Below are 18216 nucleotides of genomic sequence, written 5' to 3'. Positions count from 1 at the left end.
GTGTGGATTCATTCTCTCTCAGTGTGTGATGAGTGTGGATTCATTCTCTCTCTCTGAGTGTGATGAGTGTGGATTCATTCTCTCTCTGAGTGTGTGATGAGTGTGGATTCATTCTCTCTCTGAGTGTGTGATGAGTGTGGATTCATTCTCTCTCTCTGAGTGTGTGATGAGTGTGGATTCATTTTCTCTCTGAGTGTGTGATGTGTGTGATGAGTGTGGATTCATTCTCTCTCTCTGAGTGTGTGATGAGTGTGGATTCATTCTCTCAGTGAGTGTGTGATGAGTGTGGATTCATTCTCTCTCTCTCTCTCTCTCTCTCTCTCTCTCTCTCTCTCTCTCTCCAGTAAACACACAGGCACAGTGTTGTGGTAACTGGTTTAGTTTTACTAAAGGAACAAGTTTAACAACATCTTGAACAGAGAAAGATCTGTTCCGTCACCACACATCATGCTTGCTCTGAAACCAAAAAATATACATTTCAATAAAATCAGCTCTGTATGTTACACATTGACAGCCGAAATCAGACAGGAAATCACCCAGGACATACCATAATACTGGGGGCATAGCTGCTATAGCAACCGCAAACACTGTGCTCTAGTCTAGCTGCTATAGTCAATTAAACACTGTGCTCTAGTCTAGCTGCTATAGTCAATTAAACACTGTGCTCTAGTCTAGCTGCTACAGTCAATCAAACACTGTGCTCTAGTCTAGCTGCTATAGTCAGCAATCCCCTATAGCTGCTATAGGTAGGAATGTTTATTTTTGCTATTTTCTTTGACAAGGTAATTCCATATTTAGGCTGTCAATTTATTTGAAATATAAAATCTTTGTATTGATCAGACACAAAAACATTTTTCTAAATATACTGTCCAACCAAAATACTGAGTGTGGAGAGTAAGAGGCAAACTAGTTTAGCAAAATAGTCCAAATACTGCCCTCTATGGGAGAGACTGTGCCAGTGCACACTGAGAGAGGACAGGAGGGAGCGGGAGAGGGGGAGAGGGGGGGAGGAGAGAGGGAGAGGGATGGGGAGAGGAGGGGAGGGGGAGAGAAGGAGGGGAGGAGTGGGGAGGGGGAGAGATGAAGGAGAGAGGGGGAGGGACAGGGGAGGGGAGGGGGAGAGAAGGAGGGGAGGAGTGGGGAGGGGGAGAGATGGAGGAGAGAGGGGGAAGGACAGGGGGAGGGGAGGGGGAGAGAGGAGGAGATCTCTTTTTTAAGGCTGTAAATGATACATTCACCTGCGGAAGCTAATCCAACATTATGCACAGTTTCTGTAACATCGTTTTCAAATGTTTCAAACAATACTAAACAAAAAATATACAAAACATACCCAACATTGGACAAATACAAAGTACTGTACAGCGAAGAAGAAGTCTAAATATGAACATAATACTAGCACTGGAAATGCTCCAGACAGTACGACCGCATCCCTCCTCAATGAACCAGCCTGGAGACTGAAACCTGGAAGAACTACAGCAACGAAACTGAGTGAGGAAACAGGACAGAGACACAGGAGCAAAGATAATAGGAGGTAAGAGAATGGGTTGTAAAGACAGTCAGCACTGCTGTAAAGAGACAGCCAGTGAGGATGTTTATAAAGATAATAGGAGGTAAGAGAATGGGTTGTAAAGCTGGTCAGCACTCCTGTAGGTGACGCTGTTGTCAGTGCTGATGTCAGAGGAAAGTGGGCTGAAATACCACACTTACATCACTTCCTGTTTAGATTCACCGTTTCCCTCGTCACATCCTGGGGCCTTTTTTAAAAAGCCTCCCTGTGGAGTGCAACCATGAACCTGCCCCCTACGACACTCTTCCCCCTAGTGGATGAAAGAAATACAGCAGTAAGGAATACCACTCAGAGCAAACACGGTGTTTCTTAAATCCACTAGGGGGCAACGTGAAGTGAGACGGGCAGGTTAAGGGTTACTGAGAAGAGCTTGGGAGCTCTATTGAGGCCGAAGGGGGGCTTTAACCCCCCCTGCCCCCCAGGATGAGGAGTGAAGCTGCAAGAGGAAGAGGGGTTTCTCAGAGCGATGTGTTACTGAACCCCTCAGGTGTTTGATGCAGGGTGGGACCCTCAGAAGGAGGGGTTTCTCAGAGCGATGTGTTACTGAACCCCTCAGGTGTTTGATGCAGGGTGGGACCCTCAGAAGGAGGGGTTTCTCAGAGCGATGTGTTACTGAACCCCTCAGGTGTTTGATGCAGTGTGGGACCCTCAGAAGGAGGGGTTTCTCAGAGCGATGTGTTATTGAACCCCTCAGGTGTTTGATGCAGGGTGGGACCCTCAGAAGGAGGGGTTTCTCAGAGTGATGTGTTATTGAACCCCTCAGGTGTTTGATGCAGGGTGGGACCCTCAGAAGGAGGGGTTTCTCAGAGCGATGTGTTACTGAACCCCTCAGGTGTTTGATGCGGTGTGGGACCCTCAGAAGGAGGGGTTTCTCAGAGCGATGTGTTACTGAACCCCTCGGGTGTTTGATGCAGGGTGGGACCCTCAGAAGGAGGGGTTTCTCAGAGCGATGTGTTACTGAACCCCTCGGGTGTTTGATGCAGGGTGGGACCCTCAGAAGGAGGGGTTTCTCAGAGCGATGTGTTACTGAACCCCTCAGGTGTTTGATGCAGGGTGGGACCCTCAGAAGACGTTGATGTTGCCCCACTCGACCAGGTACTGCACCGTCCCGTCCACAGTGACCCGGCGCGCCAGGACCCGCACCGCCTCCCTCGCCCCCCCCTCGCCAGAGGCAGGGCTGGGGGGGCAGCTGCAGGGGCAGGAAGTGAGGTCATGGCCGCTGGAGGCTTCCTGTTTGTGGCGGTACAGGCTGTCTTCAGCACTGAGGAGACAGAGACAGAGAGAGAGAGAGAGAGAGGGTCAGGGTCAGGCAGTATCCCAGGGCTGCTCTGAATAGCTCTTCACTGGGCTATATCTGACTTACACAAAATAGTTCGTTTTTTTTTAATGAAATACTAAATGGGGGAAACGACTGGAAGACAGACCTGTACTGGTACTTTGAACTGGGAGAAGGGCAGCTGAACTGGGAGACTGTGCTGGCTGAGGGGTGGAACGAGGCAAACATCTTCTTAGGGGGAGAGCTGCAGAGAGAGACAGAGATAGAGAGAGAGAGACAGAGAGACAGAGAGACAGAGATAGAGGGAGAGAGAGAGAGAGACAGAGATAGACAGAGAGACAGACAGAGATAGAGAGACAGACAGAGAGAGACAGAGATAGAGAGACAGAGAGACAGCGACAGACAGAGACAGAGCCAGAGAGTTAAACAGCCATCACTATACACTGTGCGTCTATCACTGTACACTGTGCGTCTATCACTATACACTGTGTGTCTATCACTGTACACTGTGCGTCTATCACTGTACACTGTGCGTCTATCACTGTACACTGTGCGTCTATCACTGTACACTGTGCGTCTATCACTGTACACTGTGCGTCTATCACTGTACACTGTGCGTCTATCACTGTGTGTCTATCACTGTACGCTGCGTGTCTATCACTGTACGCTGCGCGTCTATCACTGTACGCTGTGCGTCTATCACTGTACGCTGTGCGTCTATCACTGTACACTGTGCGTCTATCACTGTACACTGTGTGTCTATCACTGTACACTGTGCGTCTATCACTGTACACTGTGCGTCTATCACTGTACACTGTGCGTCTATCACTGTACACTGTGTGTCTATCACTGTACACTGTGCGTCTATCACTGTACACTGTGCGTCTATCACTATACACTGTGTGTCTATCACTGTACACTGTGCGTCTATCACTGTACACTGTGTGTCTATCACTGTACACTGTGTGTCTATCACTGTACATTGTGTGTCTATCACTGTACACTGTGTCTATCACTGTACACTGTGTGTCTATCACTGTACACTGTGCGTCTATCACTGTACACTGTGCGTCTATCACTGTACACTGTGTGTCTATCACTGTACACTGTGCGTCTATCACTGTACACTGTGCGTCTATCACTGTACACTGTGCGTCTATCACTGTACACTGTGCGTCTATCACTGTACACTGTGTGTCTATCACTGTACACTGTCTATCACCTCTATTATTGCCCATTGCCCCCCCTCCCCCCCAGTGGTCAGTCCTGGTCAGCTCACCCTTGACCCCAACGCTCCTCCGGCTTCCACAAGTTGTATAAACTGCCCCCACCCCCGTAACCCTGGTAACACTGACTCGGGCTCACAGGATTGGGCACGGCGTCCTGAGGGACAAACAGAACAGCGAATCAGTGCGGAGTGGGGGCTGGAGTTAAGGAATACGTTAGAATGGGTTACACCAGGCGTTCTCACCCTATCAGAAATCAGCCAATCACACTGAAGTATTTGCCAAAGTCCCAGTTCATCTTGACCTGTGTCAGTCCTTCCATAGAGCCCCATGATTCATTCCAGTGTTCAAACATCAAAACTCACCTGCCTGGTAGTTTGCAAAAAGGCTCTTCCTGTTAACTTCGCTATATATTACTGAACTCTCTACAAACTTCTAAAAGCACACGTTTCTCCAGCTGCACTTTAACAGCACAGAGACGAGGACGAGGCTCATCTGCAGCGCCAGCAAAGGGAAATCCAGTTAACAACTCGCTTCATATTTCATATTTGAATCCACACTCATCACACACTCAGAGAGAGAAACATTAGTAAGTCCATTCACGTTTAGACTTGTGTGGGATGTTATTTTTAAAGTTCTTTGTATTGCTCTAATGACTGTATTGAAACCCTGACGCGCCCTCCCCGACACGCCCTCCAGGGGGCGCTCCCCCCCTGCTGAGCACCACTGGGTTATACATTGAGATGTAATACTTTCATAAGAAGACCATATCAAATACATTCCCTGTTCTAGACCCCAGAACCCACTCCCTGTAGTAGATCACATATCTCGCTCCCTGATCTAGATCCCAGCAACCCCCCTGTTCTAGATCACTGACCTGGTTCACGGCCCGGGTCAATGCTCTCCTGGCTTTTCGGTTCCGAAGTTCAAGGGTTCTAGACTCGGGTTCAGAGCGCCGGTCCCTGCCCTGCCCCAGTGGGTGCTCCACCAGGGGGCTGAGGGGAGGGGCGACAGAGAGAGACACACTGTGATGAGAGGGGCAGAGAGACACACTGTGATGAGGGGGACAGAGAGACACACTGTGATGAGGGGGCAGAGAGACACACTGTGATGAGGGGGACAGAGAGACACACTGTGATGAGGGGGACAGAGAGACACACTGTGATGAGGGGGCAGAGAGACACACTGTGATGAGGGGGCAGAGAGACACACTGTGATGAGGGGCAGAGAGACACACTGTGATGAGGGGAGCAGAGAGACACACTGTGATGAGGGGAGCAGAGAGACACACTGTGATGAGGGGACAGAAAGACACACTGTGATGAGGGGAGCAGAGAGACACACTGTGATGAGGGGGACAGAGAGACACACTGTGATGAGGGGGACAGAGAGACACACTGTGATGAGGGGAGCAGAGAGACACACTGTGATGAGGGGAGCAGAGAGACACACTGTGATGAGGGGGACAGAGAGACACACTGTGATGAGGGGAGCAGAGAGACACACTGTGATGAGGGGGACAGAGAGACACACTGTGATGAGGGGGACAGAGAGACACACTGTGATGAGGGGAGCAGAGAGACACACTGTGATGAGGGGGACAGAGAGACACACTGTGATGAGGGGAGCAGAGAGACACACTGTGATGAGGGGAGCAGAGAGACACACTGTGATGAGGGGAACAGAGAGACACACTGTGATGAGGGGAGCAGAGAGACACACTGTGATGAGGGGGACAGTGAGACACACTGTCATGAGGGGAGCAGAGAGACACACTGTGATGAGGGGGACAGAGAGACACACTGTGATGAGGGGGACAGAGAGACACACTGTGATGAGGGGCAGCACAGATTTGGGAATCGAGTTGTTCTGTCTCACCTCCTTCTGGGATGGGAAGCCCCTCCCCCTCGTGACATCACACAGGGGGGGTCGGGGGTCACAGGTGTGAGGTCGGAGGTCAGTGGGGGCGGGGCTCGGAGCTGCAGCCCAAAGAGACACTTTTTCTTTTTGATCTCTTTACCAGAAACAAACCTGCAGGAAAATACAGAGTCATACACAAGGAGTTATACAGGAGTAGAGGAGCGAGTAAACAGGGTCCTACACAAGGAGTTATACAGGAGTAGAGGAGCGAGTAAACAGGGTCCTACACAAGGAGTTATACAGGGAGAGAGGAGCGAGTAAACAGGGTCCTACACAAGGAGTTATACAGGAGTAGAGGAGCGAGTAAACAGGGTCCTACACAAGGAGTTATACAGGAGTAGAGGAGCGAGTAAACAGGGTCCTACACAAGGAGTTATACAGGGAGAGAGGAGCAAGTAAACAGGGTCCTACACAAGGAGTTATACAGGAGTAGAGGAGCGAGTAAACAGGGTCCTACACAAGGAGTTATACAGGAGTAGAGGAGCGAGTAAACAGGGTCATACACAAGGAGTTATACAGGAGTAGAGGAGCGAGTAAACTGGGTCATACACAAGGAGTTATACAGGAGTAGAGGAGCGAGTAAACAGGGTCCTACACAAGGAGTTATACAGGAGTAGAGGAGCGAGTAAACAGGGTCCTACACAAGGAGTTATACAGGAGTAGAGGAGCGAGTAAACAGGGTCCTACACAAGGAGTTATACAGGAGTAGAGGAGCGAGTAAACAGGGTCCTACACAAGGAGTTATACAGGAGTAGAGGAGCGAGTAAACAGGGTCCTACACAAGGAGTTATACAGGAGTAGAGGAGCGAGTAAACAGGGTCCTACACAAGGAGTTATACAGGAGTAGAGGAGCGAGTAAACAGGGTCCTACACAAGGAGTTATACAGGAGTAGAGGAGCGAGTAAACAGGGTCCTACACAAGGAGTTACACAGGAGTAGAGGAGCGAGTAAACAGGGTCCTACACAAGGAGTTACACAGGAGTAGAGGAACGAGTAAACAGGGTCCTACACAAGGAGTTATACAGGAGTAGAGGAGCGAGTAAACAGGGTCCTACACAAGGAGTTATACAGGAGTAGAGGAGCGAGTAAACAGGGTCCTACACAAGGAGTTATACAGGAGTAGAGGAGCGAGTAAACAGGGTCCTACACAAGGAGTTATACAGGAGTAGAGGAGCGAGTAAACAGGGTCCTACACAAGGAGTTATACAGGAGTAGAGGAGCGAGTAAACAGGGTCCTACACAAGGAGTTATACAGGAGTAGAGGAGCGAGTAAACAGGGTCCTACACAAGGAGTTATACAGGAGTAGAGGAGCGAGTAAACAGGGTCCTACACAAGGAGTTATACAGGAGTAGAGGAGCGAGTAAACAGGGTCCTACACAAGGAGTTATACAGGAGTAGAGGAGCGAGTAAACAGGGTCCTACACAAGGAGTTATACAGGAGTAGAGGAGCGAGTAAACAGGGTCCTACACAAGGAGTTATACAGGAGTAGAGGAGCGAGTAAACAGGGTCCTACACAAGGAGTTATACAGGGGGAGAGGAGCGAGTAAACAGGGTCCTACACAAGGAGTTATACAGGAGTAGAGGAGCGAGTAAACAGGGTCCTACACAAGGAGTTATACAGGAGTAGAGGAGCGAGTAAACAGGGTCCTACACAAGGAGTTATACAGGAGTAGAGGAGCGAGTAAACAGGGTCCTACACAAGGAGTTATACAGGAGTAGAGGAGCGAGTAAACAGGGTCCTACACAAGGAGTTATACAGGAGTAGAGGAGCGAGTAAACAGGGTCCTACACAAGGAGTTATACAGGAGTAGAGGAGCGAGTAAACAGGGTCCTACACAAGGAGTTATACAGGAGTAGAGGAGCGAGTAAACAGGGTCCTACACAAGGAGTTATACAGGAGTAGAGGAGCGAGTAAACAGGGTCCTACACAAGGAGTTATACAGGAGTAGAGGAGCGAGTAAACAGGGTCCTACACAAGGAGTTATACAGGAGTAGAGGAGCGAGTAAACAGGGTCCTACACAAGGAGTTATACAGGAGTAGAGGAGCGAGTAAACAGGGTCCTACACAAGGAGTTATACAGGGGAAGAGGAGCTCATCTGTCTCTCTGGGAGTTGAGGGTGGAGAGGGTTAGGGTTAGGGTTGGGGGCTCACCTGTCTCTCTGGGAGTTGAGGGTGGAGAGGGTTAGGGTTAGGGTTAGGAGCTCACCTGTCTCTCTGGGAGTTGAGGGTGGAGAGGGTTAGGGTTAGGGTTGGGGGCTCACCTGTCTCTCTGGTTGTTGAGGGTGGAGAGGGTTAGGGTTAGGGTTGGGGGCTCACCTGTCTCTCTGGTTGTTGAGGGTGGAGAGGGTTAGGGTTAGGGTTGGGGGCTCACCTGTCTCTCTGGTTGTTGAGGGTGGAGAGGGTTAGGGTTAGGGTTGGGGGCTCACCTGTCTCTCTGGTTGTTGAGGGTGGAGAGGGTTAGGGTTAGGGTTGGGGGCTCACCTGTCTCTCTGGGAGTTGAGGGTGGAGAGGGTTAGGGTTAGGGTTAGGAGCTCACCTGTCTCTCTGGGAGTTGAGGGTGGAGAGGGTTAGGGTTAGGGTTAGGAGCTCACCTGTCTCTCTGGGAGTTGAGGGTGGAGAGGGTTAGGGTTAGGGTTAGGAGCTCACCTGTCTCTCTGGGAGTTGAGGGTGGAGAGGGTTAGGGTTAGGGTTAGGGGCTCACCTGTCTCTCTGGGAGTTGAGGGTGGAGAGGGTTAGGGTTAGGGTTAGGAGCTCACCTGTCTCTCTGGGAGTTGAGGGTGGAGAGGGTTAGGGTTAGGGTTAGGAGCTCACCTGTCTCTCTGGGAGTTGAGGGTGGAGAAGGTTAGGGTTAGGGTTAGGAGCTCACCTGTCTCTCTGGGAGTTGAGGGTGGAGAGGGTTAGGGTTAGGGTTAGGAGCTCACCTGTCTCTCTGGGAGTTGAGGGTGGAGAGGGTTAGGGTTAGGGTTAGGAGCTCACCTGTCTCTCTGGGAGTTGAGGGTGGAGAGGGTTAGGGTTAGGGTTAGGAGCTCACCTTTCTCTCTGGGAGTTGAGGGTGGAGAGGGTTAGGGTTAGGGTTGGGGGCTCACCTGTCTCTCTGGGAGTTGAGGGTGGAGAGGGTTAGGGTTAGGGTTAGGAGCTCACCTGTCTCTCTGGGAGTTGAGGGTGGAGAGGGTTAGGGTTAGGGTTGGGGGCTCACCTGTCTCTCTGGGAGTTGAGGGTGGAGAGGGTTAGGGTTAGGGGCTCATCTGTCTCTCTGGTTGTTGAGGGTGGAGAGGGTTAGGGTTAGGGTTGGGGGCTCACCTGTCTCTCTGGGAGTTGAGGGTGGAGAGGGTTAGGGTTAGGGGCTCATCTGTCTCTCTGGTTGTTGAGGGTGGAGAGGGTTAGGGTTAGGGGCTCATCTGTCTCTCTGGTTGTTGAGGGTGGAGAGGGTTAGGGTTAGGGTTGGGGGCTCACCTGTCTCTCTGGTTGTTGAGGGCAGACAGGAGATGCTCACAGCGCTCTGATTTGGGGGTGTCTGCCAGCTGAGAGAGAACGAGAGAGAGAGATGCTTAAATTATTCAATATGGTAGAAAGTACTGGTTACTTCCCTGACATCTGGAACCAAGGGCTTATATCCCCAATTCACAAGAGTGGAGACAACTTCGACCCCAACAACTACCGAGGCATCTGTGTGAGCAGTAACCTGGGGAAGGTATTCTGTAGTATAATCAATGCCAGCATAATAGCCTTCCTTACCGAACACAGTGTCTTGAGTAAGAGTCAAATTGGCTTCCTACCATATTTACACCCTACACACCCTAATTGACTTTAAAAAAAGCATTTGATTCCATTTGGCATGAGGGTTTATATTATAGAATTCTTCAAAGTGGTGTAGGGGGTAAAGTCTATGATATAATAAAATCAATGTACACAGAAAACAAATGTGCAGTCAAAATTGACAACAAAAGGACAGATTTCTTCACTCAGGGGAGTCCAACACTGTTCAATATTTCCATCAATGAGTTAGCAACGATGCTGAAACTACACTGACCTGGGCCTGACTATCAGCTCGTCAGGGAGCTTTAACCTGGCAGTGAATGCACTAATGGAAAAAGCCAGAAGAGCTTTCTATGCCATCAAAAGAAGATTCTATAAAATCAATATACCTGTCAAAATCTGGCTAAAATGAATTGACAGTGTCATCCAGCCCATTGTGCTGTGTGGTAGTGAGGTGAGGGGTCCACTCAGTCAACAAGACTACACTAAATGGGACAAACACCCAAACGAGACTCCTACACTGTGAGAAATACAACCAAGCAAGGCAAGCGTTCTTTAAGAAAATAGAAAATGCCCAGCCACTTTGTCCAAACATGGCAGACCCAGAAAAACTGTCTGTACTCCTGGGGGAGGTACACACAGCCCCCCTGTCTGTGCTCCTGGGGGAGGGACACACAGCACCCCTGGGGGAGGGACACACACAGCCCCCCTGAGGGAGGGACACACAGCCCCCTGTCTGTGCTCCTGGGGGAGGGACACACAGCCCCCCTGTCTGTACTCCTGGGGGAGGGACACACAGCCCCCCTGTCTGTGCTCCTGGGGGAGGGACACACAGCCCCCCTGTCTGTGCTCCTGGGGGAGGGACACACAGCCCCCCTGGGGGAGGGACACACACAGTCCCCCTGAGGGAGGGACACACAGCCCCCCTGTCTGTGCTCCTGGGGGAGGGACACACAGCCCCCCTGGGGGAGGGACACACAGCTCCCCTGAGGGAGGGACACACAGCCCCCCTGGCTGCCCAATACGGAACTGCCTGCCACAACCAAAGGGGCGCGCAGTGACACTCTGCATGAGGAGCACAACTTGGGAGGAGAGGAAATGCATTACTTGTAGCCACTGTGTTATTTATTTTTGATATATATATAAGAGATAAGAGAGAGTATGAAATCTCAAAGTTATGAAGGCTATGAGACAGACACACACACACGGACACAGACACAGACACACACACATGGACACAGACACAGACACACACACATGGACACAGACACAGACACACAGACACACACACACGGACACAGACACAGACACACAGACACACACACGGACACAGACACAGACACACAGGCACAAACAGAGACACACAGACACACACACACGGACACAGACACAGACACAGACACACAGACACACACACACGGACACAGACACAGACACAGACACACAGACACACACACAAGGACACAGACACAGACACACAGGCACAAACAGAGACACACAGACACACACACGTCAGTACGCACAGATCCCAGCATCAGTGAATCCCAGTTTTCGTTGACGAAGGAGAGGATCTCTCGGTCGAAATCAAAATATTTCTTCTTGCAGCAAAGACTGAGGTGGTACAGAACCAGATGAGCGATCTCTACCCTGCAGAGAGGAGAGGAGAGGAGAGGAGAGGAGAGGGGAATGAAATCTCCCTCCCTCCCAGTCCCTCCTCAGCTCTAACCATTAGAGCCACACTGCCTCCCTCCCTCCCTCCCAGTCCCTTCTCAGCTCTAACTGCTACAGACACACTGCCTCCCTCCCTCCTTCCCTCCCTCCCTCCCAGTCCCTTCTCAGCTCTGACCACTAGAGCCAGCCCCCCTCCCTCTCTGCCAATCCTCCCAGTGGTGTGTTGATATTTACCAGCTCATGGCCAGTCTCTTAATGGTTTCTGGTCCTCGCGTGCAGACTGAGCACTCAAACTGGTAGAACCTGGGTACAGAGAGAGAGCACAGAGCTGATTCAAACACACACACACGCACACACACACACACACACACACACACACACACACACACACACACACAGGCTTCGTACATGTGCTACATTCTCTGCATTTTCTGCTGTGAAACTGATCAATCTCTCCCTCACTGTCTGTCTGTCAGTCTGTCTGCAGCTTTATCACACTAGACTACAGTATGTAAGAATGCAGTGAACTAACACAGACACCAAGAAGGAATTATATTGAAGTATCAAACTGAACAGGATTGTGGGGTTCTGTCTGTCTGTCTGTCTGTCTGTGTGTGTCTGTCTGTGTGTCTGTCTGCGTGTTTGTCTGTCTGCGTGTCTGTCTGTCGGTGTCTGTGTGTCTGTCTGTCTGTGTGTATGTCTGTCTGTGTGTGTGTCTGTGTGTGTGTGTGTCTGTGTGTCTGTCTGTGTCTGTGTCTGTGTGTATGTCTGTTTGTGTGTCTGTGTGTCTGTCTGTGTGTCTGTTTGTGTGTCTGTATGTCTGTATGTGTATCTGTGTGTCTGTCTGTCTGTGTGTATGTCTGTCTGTGTGTGTCTGTGTGTGTGTGTGTCTGTGTGTCTGTCTGTGTCTGTGTGTCTGTCTGTCTGTGTGTATGTCTGTTTGTGTGTCTGTCTGTGTGTCTGTTTGTGTGTCTGTATGTCTGTATGTGTGTCTGTGTGTATGTCTGTCTGTGTGTATGTCTGTCTGTGTGTGTCTGTGTGTGTGTGTGTCTGTGTGTCTGTCTGTCTGTGTGTATGTCTGTTTGTGTGTCTGTCTGTCTGTCTGTGTGTCTGTGTCTGTGTGTCTGTCTGTCTGTTTGTGTGTCTGTGTGTCTGTCTGTGTGTCTGTCTGTTGTTGTAATGAAACCAGTCACTGTGACACTGTAGTAATGAAACAGACACTGACTGTGAGAGCAGCACCTGTCTCCATACAGCAAAGAGTGTGTGAGTGAGTGTGAGAGTGTGAGAGTGAGTGTGAGAGTGAGTGTGAGTGTGTGAGATGAGCTGCGGTCTCACCTGTCTCCATACAGCAAGAAGTGTCAGAGTGAGTGTGAGAGTGAGTGAGAGTGAGTGTGAGAGTGACAGAGTGTGGGAGTGAGAGTGAGAGAGGGTGCGAGTGAGTGTGAGAGTGAGTGTGTGAGATGAGCTGCGGTCTCACCTGTCTCCATTCAACAAGGAGTGTGAGAGTGAGTGAGAGTGGGTGTGAGATAGTGAGAGTGAGAGAGAGTGTGAGTGAATGTGAGGGTGAGTGAGTGTGAGAGTGAGAGTGTGAGAGAGTGTGAGAGTGAGAGTGAGTGTGTGAGATGAGCTGCGGTCTCACCTGTCTCCATACAGAAGTGGTTTGGTCAGACACTGAGTGCAGGCCTCATGAAACCACTGACCACAACAACAGCACTGCAGCATCTTGAGATTCCACCTGGAGAGAGAGAGAGAGAGAGAGAGAGGAGAGAGGAAGAGGGGAGAGAGGAGAGAGGAGAGAGGAGAGGAGAGAGAGGAGAGAAAGATAAGAGTGATAGAAATGAGAGAGTGAGAGATAGAAATGAGAGGAAGAGGGGAGAGAGGAGAGGGGAGATAGGTGGGGAGAGGAGAGGAGAGAGGACAGAGGAGAGAGGAGAGGGGAGAGAGGAGTGAGGAGAGGGGAGAGAGGAGTGAGGAGAGAGGAGAGAGGAGAGGGGAGAGAGGAGAGAGGAGAGAGGAGAGAGGAGAGGAGAGTGAAAGGAGAGAAGGGAGAAGAGAGAGGAGGGGAGAGAGGGGAGAGAGGAGAGGAGAGAGGAGAGAGGAGATAAAGATAAGAGTGATAGAAATGAGAGTGAGAGATAGAAATGAGAGAGGAAGAGGGGAGAGAGGAGAGGGGAGATAGGTGGGGAGAGGAGAGGAGAGAGGAGAGAGGAGAGAGGAGAGAGGAGAGGGGAGAGAGGGGAGACAGGAGAGGGGAGAGAGGAGAGAGGAGAGGAGAGGGGAGGGGAGAGAGGAGAGGGGAGAGGAGAGAGGAGAGAGGGGAGAGAGGAGAGATGGGAGGGGAGAGAGGAGAGGGGAGAGAGGAGAGAGGGGAGACAGGAGAGGGGAGAGAGGAGAGAGGAGAGGAGAGAGGGGAGGGGAGAGAGGGGAGAGGAGAGGGGAAGAGGAGAGAGGAGAGAGGAGAGGGGAGAGAGGAGAGAGGAGAGAGGGGAGAGGAGAGGGGAGAGGAGATGGGAAGGGGTAAGGGGGAGGGTACAGGGGGTACAGTGGGTAAGGGGGAGGGTGTTTACTTACTCCCCAGGGCCGGCACAGTAACAGTAACACTGCTGCTGATTGGTCAGGTGCTGGGGGTCCCAGTCCAGAGCTGCCAGCTGATAGGGCAGAAGCAGCTTCATAGCTTGCATGAGGCGAGCAAAGCGACCCTTCTTCATAGCGCCCCCCCTCTGTGAGGAGAAATTTCAACCAGGAATTATTACAAACACCCCCCCACACACACACACACACTGACACACACACACACACACAAACACACACACACACACACACACACAGAGACACACACACACACACACACTGACACACACACACACACACAAACACACACACACACACACAAACACACACACACACACACTGACACACACACACACACACTGACACACACACACACAGACACACACACACGCTGACACACACACACACTGACACACACACACACACTGACACACACACACACACACGCACACACACTGACACACACACACACACGCACACACACTGACACACACACAAACACTCACACACACACACACACACACACTGACACACACACACACACACACACTGACACACACTGACACACACCCACACACACACACTGACACACATCCACACACACACTGACACAAACACACACACACAAACACACACACACACACACACAGAGACACACACACACACACTGACACACACACACACACAAACACACACACAAACACACACACAGACACACACACACTGACACACACACACACACACGCACACACACTGACACACACACACACACGCACACACACTGACACACACACACACACACACACACACTGACACACACTGACACACACCCACACACACACACTGACACACACCCACACACACACTGACACAAACACACACACGCACACACACTGACACACACACACACTCACACACACACACACACACACACACACTGACACACACACACACATACCCACACACCCCCACTGACAAACACACACACACACACTGACACACACACACACACTGATACACACACGTACACGCACACGCACGCACACAAGCACACATGCATACAAACACACTCACACACATACACACTCTCACACACACACAAACTGACACACACACTGACACTCACACACACAAACACATTGACACAGACACACACACTGACACACATTGACACACACACACACACACACTCAGACACAAACACATTGACACACACACACACACTGACACACATTGACACACACACACACACTGACACACACACACTGACACACACACATACCGAGACACACACACACTGAAAAACACACACACACTGACACACACACACTGAGACACAAACACACACACCGAGACACACACACACTGAGACACACACACTGAGTCGCTCACACACACATGACAGACACACACTCACACACACACATAAACACACTGAGACACACACACACAGACACACGCACAAAATTACTACACACACACAATCACAGTTACTACACAGATTGATTACACAAGCAGTCACACTTTTCATATTGTGATACAGAGGAGTCACAGTGCCCCCTATGGGTGTTAAAGAAATATAGTGGCAGCTGGGTCAGACTGGGAGGGAAGGAGCTGGGTCATGCTGGGAGAGCTGGGTCAGACTGGGAGAGCTGGGTCAGACTGGGAGGGAAGGAGCTGGGTCATGCTGGGAGAGCTGGGTCAGACTGGGAGAGCTGGGTCAGACTGAGAGGGAAGGAGCTGGGTCATGCTGGGAGGGGCTCGGTTGGACTGGGTAACTGTATTGGTTGAACTGGTTACCTTGGTGGCCACTGCGAAGACACAATGTCTGCAGATCCAGGGAGAGCCATCGAGATCAGAGTCAATACGAGGAGAGTGACACTGAGGGTGATACCCTGAGAGAGAGGGGAGGGGAGGGGAGAGAGAGGGGAGGGGAGGGGAGGTGAGAGAGGGGAGAGAGGGGGGAGGGGAGAGAGGGGAGAGAGAGGGGAGGGGAGAGAGAGAGGGGAGGGGAGGGGAGGGGAGAGAGAGGGGAGGGGAGGGGAGGGGAGAGAGAGAGGAGGGGAGAGAGAGGAGGGGAGAGAGAGGGGAGGGGAGGGGAGGGGAGGGGAGAGAGGGGAGGGGAGAAAGAGGGGAGGGGAGGGGTGGAGAGAGAGAGGGGAGGGGAGAGAGGAGAGGGGAGAGAGAGAGGGGAGGGGGGAGAGAGTGGGGGGAGAGGAGAGAGAAATAGAGGGGAGGGGAGAGTACATTAATTTACTGGAATAGCTGATATTTCACAGCTTTGATTGAGTATACATACCCCCCTCTCTCTCTCTCTCTCTCTCTCTCTCTCACCGTGTCTGCACTTGTGACAGTTGACGATCCTGCTCTTGCCTGCGCACTCCTCTCCTTGACACACGCAGCACACTCCCTCCATCCCGGGGGCCACCGCTGCAGAGACACATCACAGGCAGCGCCATTACTAAAGAACTACAAACAAGAGGGAGGCGCCCATCGACGCTCTGACCTGCGGGCCCCATGTTTGTAGTTGTAAGTGATCCACATATCTGGAGAGAGAGTAGGGCTGTTTACTCACTGCAGCACAGCACAGCACAGCACAGGACAGGTGCTTCTCCAGCCTCTTTAGGAGAAGAGCACATGTACTCCTTGGGTGCGCTGAGTAAGTGAGACGCTCAGAGCAGCTCAGTGAAAGAACCCACATCACGACACGTTCCACTCCCTCTCAGCAGCTCAGAGCAGCATGCTCAGCTCCACTCCCTCTCAACAGCTCAGAGCAGCATGCTCAGTTCCACTCCCTCTCAGCAGCTCAGAGCAGCATGCTCAGTTCCTCTCCCTCTCAGCAGCTCAGAGCAGCATGCTCAGTTCCACTCCCTCTCAACAGCTCAGAGCAGCATGCTCAGTTCCACCCCCCCTCAGCAGCTCAGAGCAGCATGCTCAGTTCCACTCCCTCTCAACAGCTCAGAGCAGCATGCTCAGTTCCACCCCCCCCTCAGCAGCTCAGAGCAGCATGCTCAGTTCCACTCTCCCTCAGCAGCTCAGAGCAGCATGCTCAGTTCCACTCTCCCTCAGCAGCTCAGAGCAGCATGCTCAGTTCCACTCTCCCTCAGCAGCTCAGAGCAGCATGCTCAGTTCCACTCTCCCTCAGCAGCTCAGAGCAGCATGCTCAGTTCCACTCTCCCCCTCAGCAGCTCAGAGCAGCATGCTCAGCTCCACTCTCCCTCTCAGCAGCTCAGAGCAGCATGCTCAGCTCCACTCTCCCTCAGCAGCTCAGAGCAGCATGCTCAGCTCCACTCTCCTCTCAGCAGCTCAGAGCAGCATGCTCAGTTTCACTCCCTCTCAGCAGCTCAGAGCAGCATGCTCAGCTCCACTCTCCCTCTCAGCAGCTCAGAGCAGCATGCTCAGCTCCACTCTCCCTCAGCAGCTCAGAGCAGCATGCTCAGCTCCACTCTCCCTCAGCAGCTCAGAGCAGCATGCTCAGCTCCACTCTCCCTCTCAGCAGCTCAGAGCAGCATGCTCAGCTCCACTCTCCCTCAGCAGCTCAGAGCAGCATGCTCAGCTCCACTCTCCCTCAGCAGCTCAGAGCAGCATGCTCAGCTCCACTCTCCCTCAGCAGCTCAGAGCAGCATGCTCAGCTCCACTCTCCCTCAGCAGCTCAGAGCAGCATGCTCAGCTCCACTCTCCCTCTCAGCAGCTCAGAGCAGCATGCTCAGTTTCACTCCCTCTCAGCAGCTCAGAGCAGCATGCTCAGTTCCACTCCCTCTCAGCAGCTCAGAGCAGCATGCTCAGCTCCTCTCTCTCTCTCAGCAGCTCAGAGCAGCATGCTCAGCTCCACTCCCTCTCAGCAGCTCAGAGCAGCATGCTCAGTTCCACTCTCTCTCTCAGCAGCTCAGAGCAGCATGCTCAGCTCCACTCCCTCTCAGCAGCTCAGAGCAGCATGCTCAGCTCCACTCTCCCTCTCAGCAGCTCAGAGCAGCATGCTCAGCTCCACTCCCTCTCAGCAGCTCAGAGCAGCATGCTCAGCTCCACTCCCTCTCAGCAGCTCAGAGCAGCATGCTCAGCTCCACTCTCCCCCTCAGCAGCTCAGAGCAGCATGCTCAGCTCCACTCCCTCTCAGCAGCTCAGAGCAGCATGCTCAGCTCCACTCCCTCTCAGCAGCTCAGAGCAGCATGCTCAGCTCCACTCTCCCTCTCAGCAGCTCAGAGCAGCATGCTCAGCTCCACTCTCCC

The 18216-nt window shown here is 51.9% G+C and overlaps 1 protein-coding gene across 4 annotated transcripts in view; it reads right to left on the bottom strand.

Annotated features, from left to right (window-relative positions):
- Positions 1-363: 363 nt before the first annotated feature.
- Positions 364-18216, bottom strand: part of LOC117434229 (PHD finger protein 1) — a 22510-nt gene continuing 4657 nt past the window's right edge. For 2 of the 4 annotated variants that reach the window (XM_059009066.1, XM_059009064.1), the window contains 12 exons: positions 16325-16420; positions 15791-15885; positions 13991-14139; positions 13059-13154; positions 11654-11722; positions 11272-11395; positions 9446-9513; positions 5948-6100; positions 4947-5094; positions 4123-4226; positions 2992-3087; positions 364-2828 (listed from right to left, as the gene is read on the bottom strand). In XM_059009066.1, coding sequence (XP_058865049.1) covers positions 2630-2828; positions 2992-3087; positions 4123-4226; positions 4947-5094; positions 5948-6100; positions 9446-9513; positions 11272-11395; positions 11654-11722; positions 13059-13154; positions 13991-14139; positions 15791-15885; positions 16325-16420 — 1397 coding nt within the window. In that variant the 3' untranslated portion in view covers positions 364-2629. The remainder of the gene's footprint in view (positions 2829-2991; positions 3088-4122; positions 4227-4946; positions 5095-5947; positions 6101-9445; positions 9514-11271; positions 11396-11653; positions 11723-13058; positions 13155-13990; positions 14140-15790; positions 15886-16324; positions 16421-18216) is intronic. The other 2 variants (XM_059009065.1, XM_059009067.1) reach the window with 2 other exon arrangements.

The sequence above is a fragment of the Acipenser ruthenus genome, chromosome 38, assembly GCF_902713425.1.
Source record: "Acipenser ruthenus chromosome 38, fAciRut3.2 maternal haplotype, whole genome shotgun sequence".
NCBI classification, from domain to species: Eukaryota; Metazoa; Chordata; class Actinopteri; order Acipenseriformes; family Acipenseridae; genus Acipenser; species Acipenser ruthenus.
This window is presented reverse-complemented; position numbering and strand designations above follow the sequence as displayed.